The 11,025-nt window shown below is 42.2% G+C and overlaps 1 protein-coding gene across 2 annotated transcripts; it reads right to left on the reverse strand.

Moving 5' to 3' along the window:
• Positions 1–3,251: 3,251 nt before the first annotated feature.
• Lcn4l2 (lipocalin 4 like 2) lies at positions 3,252–7,029 on the reverse strand. Of its 2 annotated transcripts, XM_001061529.3 has the most exons (7): positions 6,823–7,029; positions 6,227–6,357; positions 5,931–6,001; positions 4,987–5,097; positions 4,223–4,324; positions 3,992–4,018; positions 3,252–3,554 (listed from the first exon to the last, which is right to left on the reverse strand). In XM_001061529.3, exons 1-7 carry the CDS (start codon positions 6,913–6,915, stop codon positions 3,532–3,534), a joined length of 558 nt encoding a protein of 185 aa, XP_001061529.2. In that variant the 5' UTR covers positions 6,916–7,029; the 3' UTR covers positions 3,252–3,531. The 2 variants fall into 2 exon arrangements, with proteins under 2 accessions (XP_001061529.2, XP_063140906.1); XM_063284836.1 differs by lacking the exon at positions 3,992–4,018 and having other exon boundaries at positions 3,252–3,576; positions 6,823–6,990.
• Positions 7,030–11,025: the final 3,996 nt, after the last annotated feature.

The following is an 11,025-nucleotide window of genomic DNA, read 5'->3' on the forward strand; positions in this document are numbered from 1 at the left end:
CCATTTCTGGTTCTTGTTCTTCCTCAACACATCTTGGAAGAGACTAATCATGCTCCAATAGATGTCCCTAAGTTCATAAACATAAAAGAGACACCAATTGAACTCAGGTAATTTTTTAAAAGTCATATTAATTTGTGAAGGAAAAATAATGCATGACCAAAGGAGTTATTGTGGAAGAGAAATAGATACTGGACTCAGTCAAAACACATGCACATATATGAAATACTTGGGCAATAAAAAATATTATGAAAAAGGACTTGTATAGTTCTACAATGCAGCTCATTAAAAATGTGGAAGTAAAAAAATCTATAAGATATAAGATATCCCCCAAATTTATTGATTGACAATATTCTTCCCTGTAGACTAATAGTGTCAGGTCATGTGGAATTGTGTCAGTCTATGTGGATCAATAGGCCCTAAGTATAAAGAATGGTTTGCTCTAGCTTAACCATCTAGTCTACCTGGAGAAACAATATGACCTGTATTGAAAACAGCCCACTGAGCTTGCAGTCAAACTACAATACATAGTTGTAACATCCTGGTAGCTACCCTATATGTATATGTATATGTATATGTATATGTATATGTGTATGTGTATGTGTATGTGTATGTGTATGTGTATGTGTATGTGTATGTGTATGTGTATGTGTATGTGTATGTGTATGTGTATGTGTATGTGTATGTGTATGTGTATGTGTATGTATATGTATATGTATATGTATATGTATATGTATATGTATATGTACTTGTTCCCCGGCCCCTTCAAGTGAACTCAATATTCATCCCTCAAAAAATTTGAGTCCAGGGAACAAAAAGTCCTGAAAGGAAACTTTGTCTGGCTGTGACCAAGAATTTCTTGGAAGGAGTTTGGCTGTTGGGATTGTTGGGCCAATTCAAATTTCAGTACTGTGGTGATTTTGGAATTTTGTACATTTTGGTGATAATTCCTTCACCTTAAGATAGAATTAGCTTTCTCACTTAACCAGTCTATGCCCATTCTGTATCTCAGCTAGCACCTCTTGATATTAAAGAAAAACACCTACATTAACTAAAAAGAACAGTAACATCCTTCTAATCCAAGAGCTAAGAATATCATCAGCATCTTGGACCAGCATAAATGCTTCCTCCATCTCAATGTGTCTTCTTGTCAGCTGGAATCACCAATGTGTATTAAATTTGCTTTAATTTATGATTTACTGTAACAGTAAAACATCCCTGAGAAACTGCTTCCACATTGGAACATGGAATTGAGAGAAACCTAAATCTGTGTTCTGTTGCCATGGTAAAAATAAGTTATTCCTAGATAAACTATATTTTTGTTTACTTTAAGATGAGGGTTCTATTTTCTTTGTTTTTGTTAACATACCTGTCACTCTTCCAATGCAGCAGTCTCAGCATGTTGGAATTGAGTCTGTCTGCTTCTCTTTCTCTCTCTGTTTTTTTAATATCTCATGCCAAAATTTGGGAACCATTTCAGGAGTAGACCACCTTCCTACTTTCCCTTTTCCATTGCTCTGAGAGAATGAATAACTGCAAAGCTGTACACAGGGTAATACACAGCAGTCAGGTTTTTGACCTCTGATTTTTGGTGGTCTCTACCTCCATGAGTAGTTTATGTCTTGTGCATGGAACATTTTGATTCTTTGGACTTTATTGGTGCTCTGTATAAGTCCAGATTGAACTCAATTATCACTTCTCCCCTCTGAGTCTTCTCCATAATCTTACTCAGACCCTTCCTGTAATTTCTTCCTCACAGACTCTGACTTCTAGGCTGAGAGACCACCTTTTTTGGTTGGACTGCTGCCATTAGTTAGGTTCCCAAAGCTGGGACAAATGGGTATCCAAAGTGCCTATTTAATATGTCAAAGGGGACCTGGATATCAGGTTCTCTCAGGAACCCTCAGTCTTCACTTGTTAAAAGGCCTGGCTGACATATGGCATGCCCCGCATTAAACCTTTTAGACCTAGGTCTGCACTTCCCTTCCTTAATCTGGTGCTTTGCATAGGTAACACCCCCATAGACTCAGAAGTTTGAATGCTTGGCCCATGGGGGGTGGCATTATTAGGTGTGGCCTTATTGGATAGGTGTGGACTTTTTGGAGGAGGTTTGTCACTGTGGGTGCAGACTTTGATGTCTTCAATGCTCAAGCTCCACTCAGTCTACTCCTGCTGCCTTATAATCAGGAAATAGAACTATCTGGTCCTCAAGCAACAAGTTTTCCTGCATGCTACCATGTTGCCCACCATGATGATAAGGGACTAAACCTCTAAAACTGTAAGCTATCCCTAATTAAATATTTTTATTTTCCCTTCACAGAAATGGAAACACAAACTAAGACAATCTGACCATCATTTTGGTCTACTCTTTGCTCTCCTGCCCTCTTAGCCTCCTAGTCTCCTGACCTTTCTCACTCTTCTCTCCTCTCTCATCTTGCCTACCATGAATTGCCTCAATAGCATGCTCAATCTGGACTCTCTCATGTCTTTGACTCTGACTATGTCCTCCCTTTTATCTAAAATAAACTCTCCTTCACCATATGTCAGAACAGTCGAGTCTTCCTTTTTTCTTCTTCTTTTTTCCATAATCCAAACATGTAAGTCCTGTAGGATAAGGTAACCATCTATCATTATGTGAGTCAGAGGCTCCTTGACAATAGTACAGAATTCCCTAGGAGTTCTTGATCCTTCACTTAATCATGAAGTATTGGAGGTTCCAAGGAACTTCCTACATTTGTCATTCATTGGCAGATCGTCCCAAAATTTGACCTAGAGAGGGTCATCGAGACCTTGAACACTGACCAATCACAGAAAAGCCAAGGTAATTACAGTTACTTAGAAAGCTGTATCCAGGTTGGCATTGCTTAAGCATGATGAGGACGGTCAGGCAATCTTCCTCACTTCACCTATGTCACTGCTCCTAGGTAATTCAAAGCTAGGATCTACCCAGGATTCCATGAATTTCCTGAATGCAGCAATTTCTCTGTAGGAACCTGCAGATATTTGCAACCCCAAGGCCATCATCCAGTCCTGCCCAACCTAGTGTCTACACAAATTTTCCTAAACCAGTGTCAGACATCTTATGAAGCTGCTTGACATTGGCCACATATCACTTGAACTTCCAACCTATCATATAACTCTAACGGACTGCTGGGTAGCAAACTACTAAGTGTCTGGTATCCAATATCTGGGTGTCTAATTCCATTATCTCTTTAACCTTTAGAACTAAGAAAGCCTGCAACATACAAGTAGACTCAGAAAAATTGCTAAATGCTTTATTGGATGCAGATGGAGTTGGGGTCAAAAGTTAAAATGTAAAGCAGGCAGGTTGGAATTCCAATGGGTAGTACTAATCAAGGAAGGAATGAGACAGGGGGTCCAGGATGAAGACCCAGATTATACATTCATTGAGCTCACAATAAGGAACCTGCTGGAAAAGAAAGATTACACTGGGAAATGCAATACAGTGAAATGTGGTCCAGAAGGAAGAGTAGTCCAGTGAGGTCAAGGCCATGTCCTAATGGCAGAGATGACTCAGCATTTGTGGTTCTTGTGTGCTGTGAGATAAAAAATACACAACTGAGAGACCCCTCACCTTACCATGGGAATAGCAGTTAGAGAGTAGGTACCTAGGAGTTGGGTGCATATTAAGGATGTTCCTTTCAGCAAGATTCTAGGAGATCCATCCTAAGAATACATGTGCCACAGAACAAATTCAACTTTCTTGAGTTTGTAGATCTCTAATCATGTTTTGTGGGTATAGAATTAGACTAGGTGGATAGACCATGGTTTAGGAAGGACTCTGGGAAAAGAAAGACAGTATTTCTAGGTATCCAGGAAATTATGTTTGAGAACACCTCCTGGCATGATCACTGCATCCTCCCTAAGCAGGTTCAGAGTAGAAGGAAGGCAGCATGGTTAAAACCACATAGAAGCATCAACCCTGGAATTGAGGTATCTGAGATATTTCATGTTTCTTCATAGTATCACTTACCTCCATCATGTATGGGAACACAACGTTCTGTAAAAACAAGAAAAATAATATCAAATATAAGAGGGGGTCGAGGATAAAGACCCTGATTATATATGCAGCTTGGGTGGCCCCGTGATTAAGATCACAGGAAGGGGCCTGCTGGTAAAAGAGGACACATGGTTACACAAGAGACTTCATATCATGGGGAAACAAGGAGACATGGGCAAGAGGCAGAGCCGAGCATCCCCTTACCCCTCTGCTCAGGTACAATGATGTTTTCTTGAAGAAGTCCTTTTCGTTGTATGAATTCCTTGAATTCTTCCAAGGCCTCCAGGTTTTCTTTTGGACACTTTCCTATGAGCAGAATCCAGATAAGCTGGTGGAGGTCTTACTACACAGCCCTACTGAAAACCACTGACACAAAGACAAAAAGACTGCCCAGAACTAGAGCCTTCAAACTGGAGCATATGGGAGCAAGACAGGAGGAGAATTTAGAGTGAACATGAAGGTGCAAAATGGTGATAGTGGGAGAGATTCTCCACAGGAAATGGGTATAACTGGCACACAGGGCTGTAGTATGACCAAAAACAGGTGACATCCTAAATAGCAGAGTAACATCATACTCTAGCCAGGGAAGAATCTTTTGTTTCAAGGTCACTAGTCTGCCTCCTGTCCCTAGGTAACACTGACCATAAAAGGTCTGTTAGGACACTGCTCTGCCTGCCATGAATCCTGAGATGGCAGGAAGTGACATGTAAGTGACTGGGGAGAACTTCTGTCTTATTATTTAGTGCCCAAGACCATATCTGCTCATATTCCATATTTCTGAAAGTTCTGTATAGACTCTGCTTCCCACTTCAGAGTATCACACTGACCACATAGAACATTTTTCAGAGCTGCTCAAAATCACCTAGGGCAATTTTTACTGCCCTTTGCAAATTGTAAATACTATGCATTCAAATAGCTAATGGTAGTAGGGAGCATGTGTGGGAGCTATATTCTCTGCTGTTCCTTACCTATGAGGTGTCCTTCTTGAAATTTTTTCTCAAATGGAATGCTTTCCATGTAAAAGATGTAGTGGTCCTTCACTGGCAGCTCATAGATATAGAAAAGGTTATGACGAAAAACTGAAGATTAAAAAAGAAATGGATTTGTAGTATCTTTTTCAAAGACAAACTCAGAGGACACTAAGGAACAGTCTAGAAAGTTTCAACAATGACTGAAGAACACCCACCCAGATAACTCCAATCCTTGCTCTAAGCTTGTCCCAAGACAGAGTTTTCTCCAGAAAAGGTGTCATTTCAAACTATGGAGTCAGAATCATGGGTGTCAGGGAAGATGGATGCTAGACCTGTCTAGCAGTTTAGCATCTACTCTGCCCTGCTTCCTAAATCCTAAGCTTCAGTCTCCATATTAGACAGTGGGCAGTACTATCTAAAGGAAGCATAGCCTCCGGTGAACTTGTCTACGATTTCTAAAATCACTTGAGAATTAACTGGTTAGACATTTCTGAAAAATAAGCAGGGCATGAGTGTTCCAAACCAGAAGTATGCTTTGTCAAAGATAGTCACATGCAGGCAGGATCAATGTGTTAGTTAATAACTCAATATAAACTATAATCTCATGGGAGATGTTTACCTCATCATGACAATGGGTATGACATTGATTATATTAATTTATTGTAGATGCATGTTAATTGTAGGCAGAAACATTTTGAGGGTAGCAGATCCTTATTGTGTACAATGGAGAAAGCCACCTGAACACTTCCATGAGTGCATTCATTACTCTCATCTGACTATGAGCATAATATGAGCAGATGCTACATGCTCAGGCTGCCTGAAATGCCCCATCATTAAGGATTGAACCTTTAGCTGTGAGCTAAACTAAACACTCTCTTCCTTAAACAGTGGTTATAATGGCTTATCACAGCAACAGGAGAAGAAACGAGACAGGGACTCACAGTTACTATATTGACCAGGCTCCTCTGTTTTCTGCATACGAAGTAGTATCTTAATACACTGTCCACCAGACCTGGAAAACAGGGAACCTTTCTGTAGACTATTCAGAATACATTTGTTCTCCATTGAGATCCCCTGGTTCCTCATTCTTAGCACAATTACCTCTGCAATCCCATACTGAACTGTCCTAAGGTTTAGGATGCTAAGATTGTAGCCCTTGTGAGGAAGGAGTTTTTCTTTGATCAATATACAAAACACAGAGGAGAGAAAGATGAAAAGATGCATAGGGGACACTCACATGAAAGTGTTCCTGATCTCCAAGATTCCTTCTTCTGGGCATGTGAGGCTATGAGGGAATGCAACCACAGTTTGCTCCCCTGTCTGTCTCCTTTGACTCACTGTGGCCTTTAGAAACCAGATACCTGAAAGCTGGAGAAGACAGAGCCCTGAGCCCACACGTGAGCAGCCCAGTGTCTCATTCAGGTTGCCCATAGGTGTGCTGCCTGAAGATATATTCCTGGGCCCAAGATTCCCCCACACAAGTTGGTGAGGTTCCACTCTCCAACCACATGCTCCTTACAATTAGATTAAAACTCCATTTGGTGGCCCAACAGACATGGAAATTGACTATCTTCAAAGGCTGAAAACGGTTGAGATTCTAGGAACAAGACAAATGTTCTGCCAAGGGAGATTTTCTGGTTCTAAGTAGCACTGCTCAAGGACTCATCCCTGCTCCGATGCTGTGAACTAGGAGCCCTGTGTGCTAGATAACAGCATTCTCTGCTCAGCATCATAGGATTTAAACCCTTATGAGTGCTAAGCATAGTCCTCAGGCACTGGCCAACTGCCAAGCCTTTCATATACATTTCCACACCACCCCTGCTCCCGCCTCACTTTCTTTTCATCCGAGAGGAAGGGCAGGTCATCTTGGGCCTGTAGAATAGCCAACAGGCCAAACAATAGGACAGTCAGGAGCAGGTACTTCATTTCCAGGCTGTGTGCTCTCAGACAACACAGGTTGCTGGCATGACACAATGAGGCTGTGTTGGCTCCTCAGACAATGCTCTTTATGGCCATAAATTACACTGGCCACACCCCTCCTGGCCATCTTTCATGGCCAAATTCATATTCATAATGGGAGTGGATGTTGTTCCTGTTGGGATCTGGTGGTCATTCACTGTCACCTCCGGACAAAAGATCTGCAATGTTGTCACCATCTAAGGGTGCTACCTGTGAAGGAGTCCAGAAAGTATGAGTGACTCATGTGTGGGGTGGGGGCACAGTCTGCACTCTGGGCCAGTAAAGTAGTGCTGCATTAATTCCCTTCCCATCATCAGACCTGTTCTCATGCTTCAGATAGCCATGGGCTAGCCATGATAGGTGTCTTATTGGCTCCTGATGCTCAGAAAGAGACACTTGGCTTCTCCATCATGAAGAGTCCTGCTGATTTCTAGGGCCCCTACTGTGTTATAAGATCACAGTTCACTGCTTCTCATAGCTGGCAGGCCCACCCTGGATATGGGTATGGCCACTGTGTGATGGTTTAGGATTTCCTGAAAAAATACCTTTTTAAAAAGTTTTTATTAATCATTTTATTAATTTACATTTCAAGTAATGTACCCCTTCCCAGTTACCCCTCCAAAACCCCCATCCTATCCCTCCCTTCCCCTCTCCCCATGTCTCTATAAGGAACCTCCTCCACCCACTCACCCATTCCCACCTCACCACTGTAGCATCCCCTCCATCAAACCTCCACAGGACCGAAGGCCTCCACTACCACTGATGTCAGATAAGGCCATTTTCTGCTACATATGTGTCTGGAGCCCTGGAACTCTCCATTGTATACTTTTTGATTGATGGTTTAGCCTCTGGGAGCTTTGCATAGTTCAGTTCACTTATATTGTTCTTCTGGTGGAGTTGCAATACCCTTCAGCTCCTTTACTCTTTCCCCTAGCTCTTCCATTGGAGTCCCTGGGCTCAGTCTAATGGTTGGCTGTATCATTGGTCAGGTGCTGACCATGGAACAGCCATACCTGGCTCCTTTCAGCAAGTGTTTCTTTAGACCAGCAATAGTGTTGGGTTTTGTGCTTCCAGATGGGATGGATCCCTAGGTTGGGTAGTCTCTGGTTCTAAGAGGCTCCTAGCCACACTCAAGTTCACAATTACCCAAACCACTGCACTCTGAATCCAGCACTTGCTGTGCTCTCCTAAAGAGCATTTCTTACTCTCAGATATCTAGCTCCTTTAACTCTACCCAAAATCCACCTCCACTATTACATGCTAAGCTCCTGAGGAGTAGGACTTTGATACTATGTATCACAGTATTATTCTGAAGCTGGAAAAGCTCCAGCTACAAGTCAGTGAGTCATGATTATGTGTTCACTATATGATATGTCAGAGTTTCCACCTGTGTGACCTCAAGGACACCTGAGGGCCTGCTGACAGGACTGGTGGATCACTATCACACCCTGGATCTTTGAGGCCCCTTCCACACCTTATGACTTAAGTTTATCCTCTCATTTTTTAACACTGAGAAGCCACCAAGATGACTAATGTCTTGCTCCCTTTGGATAAAAAGGGGTAAAAGGGGGGGGTACATGAAGGCCAAGTCCTTTTTGCATCCAGACTTCATGGATGAGCTGTCCTGGTGCCCTCTCTATGATTCAAGCCAGATCTCACACCAATGAGAATGCTGTCTTCTTCCTCTTAACTCTGCAGTTCTTGGTCTTCAATGTCCTAATCAATGGCCCAGCTTGTCCAGGCTCTGGAGACAGGTGCTGGTCCTACAATAGTATCCTTGTGCCTCTTTGGACCCAGATTGAACACCATCATATAATAAACAATATTAATGACCACTCTCTGACAAGTCTTGGATCTTTGTGATATGCTAATATGACCTGTTCTTTGACCCCAGCATGCAAGTTTCTACTGAGCAAAAGTCATCCTAAAAGCAGAAAGGGTGGGACCTGTGCTCTTTGGAATCAAAGAATAATGAGAAGGTGGAGTCTTCTCATCTGGCATGCCAAAGATTATTTTTGATTGTTCTTTGGTTGATTGCACTCAAATAGCATATACTTCAGCATGTGGATCACTGACGAAAGCATTTATGACACTGGTGTACGTAATTCCATATGTCAAAAAGGCAATGAGAAACAATAGCCACAGGTGACTGACAAATCATGAGTGTCATGTCTAGTATGATGAAGCCTCTGCACTGTATCACCCTCCGGCCTTTCCCTCTGTCCCAGTGAACTGACTTCTGCCAACTCTGCTCAGAGCCCCAAAAGGAAAAGTGATGAGAGAATCCATGGTGAGGAAAGACTTTCAGTCAGTCCCATGTGACTGAGGCAGGGCACAATGTGGAAACCTCAGAGAGTACATTTTTTAGGGGTCAAAATACAGTTGGTTGGGGTCAATCCATGGAAATAATATAAAGGTATGTTAAGGAAGGGGAGAGGATGCCCTGTACACAGTGATGCATGACCTAAGGCATTTTAAGTGACTCCATTTCATTTTGTTACGTGTTTCTTACAGAGTTCCCCAATTCCACAGCTCCTTGGCTCACCAATTCTGGTCACATTCTTCACTACCCATAAATGTGAACTTTATCATGGCTATCTTTTAGATGTTGCTAAATCCTAGGAACCTCATGAAGTGTTACACTGCATTTATAGATAGGCAGGACTTGATAGCACAACCAATAGCACCAGGCCAGAAATGGTTTTGGCTGGGACTGAGATGCATGGCAAATAGATGGGGAGGACTTCTGAGATGAAGAACAGTCACTCCTGTAAGATGACCTGTGCAGTAGGGACAAGAGATTGTTTCCCTACAGACTTCATTATTTTGAGGCTAAACATGGATCATTCTGGGTGCTTGTTTCCAGAATAAAGAAAATCTGAAGCATGATGGTCAGTACAAGAAATGGAGGATCTTCGAAGACGCTGATTACCAAACCTTTTGGTACCTGTGTACTAGAAGACAAGGCCAGGCACACTGATTGTTGGCTTCCTGCCTTGGGTCCTGCTTGCGGCTCCTCTGTATTTCTAGGACACACTATGCTGAGGCCCAAATGTGCCCTATGTTAGAACACTCAGCTAACAAAGGCAGTTACAAAAAGGATATGAGGAGTCTGGCATGGTGCTGCACATGTTAATCCTATCACTTAGAATGTAGAGGCAGGAGGAAAATGTGTGTACAGAGGGCCTCAGATACAAACTAAGTTTTAAGCCAGCATCGGCTACACAAAACTCCAAAACTTTTACTTTAAAAAAAATAAAGAAAAAGGTAAAGGTCTGTTTCGGTGTTCCATCTTCCTTCCTCTCTCTCTCTCTCTCTCTCTCTCTCTCTCTCTCTCTCTGTGTGTGTGTGTGTGTGTGTGTGTGTGCATGTGCCTGTGTGCATGTGCCTGTGTGCATGCGTCCCTTCTCTACCTGATTTCTCTCTCAGGCAGACTGAGCTTCCCACTAGTGTTCATGCTCTGGGTTGCAAGACTTTTCGTGTCCTTTACATTTTAATTTCTTTATTTTACTGGACTTTCACTTTATATGGAGATTTGGATGACAATAACCATCATGGTTTGGACACTTGGATCCCAGTTTGTGGCCCTGTATGTGGAGACATAAGATATGTGGCCTTGCTCATGGAAGTACGTGGCAGGCTTTCTTATTTTAAAATTCACATGGGATTTAAATTTGATAGCTATGCTTTTTGTTCTGAGACATGAGCCCAAGCCCTTCTTGTCACCACAGTGACCTGCTATGAAACCTCCCTGTCATGATAGCAGCAGTACATCAGGACACTTATCCCTGTGGAACTATAGGTCTGAAATATACCCTTCCTTTCCTAGGTTGGTCTTAGTGTTTTTATCACAGAAGGAAAAAAAGTAACCAATATAGAACTATTTACCAGAAGAAAGAAATCATTATGAAAGGCAAGACAATATGTTTTTGGGTGGACTGTGGTAGCACTAGAGATATGGTCAGGAAAAGGCATTGGCTATTCAGAGCTCAGTGGTTCTTCTGTGTGAAATTGAAAGGAAGAAAATTCTGAGAGCAAGGCACGAAATGAAGAAAAGACTTGTGAAAATTGAATGAG

The sequence above is a fragment of the Rattus norvegicus genome, chromosome 3 (genome assembly GCF_036323735.1).
Source record: "Rattus norvegicus strain BN/NHsdMcwi chromosome 3, GRCr8, whole genome shotgun sequence".
NCBI lineage: Eukaryota > Metazoa > Chordata > Mammalia > Rodentia > Muridae > Rattus > Rattus norvegicus.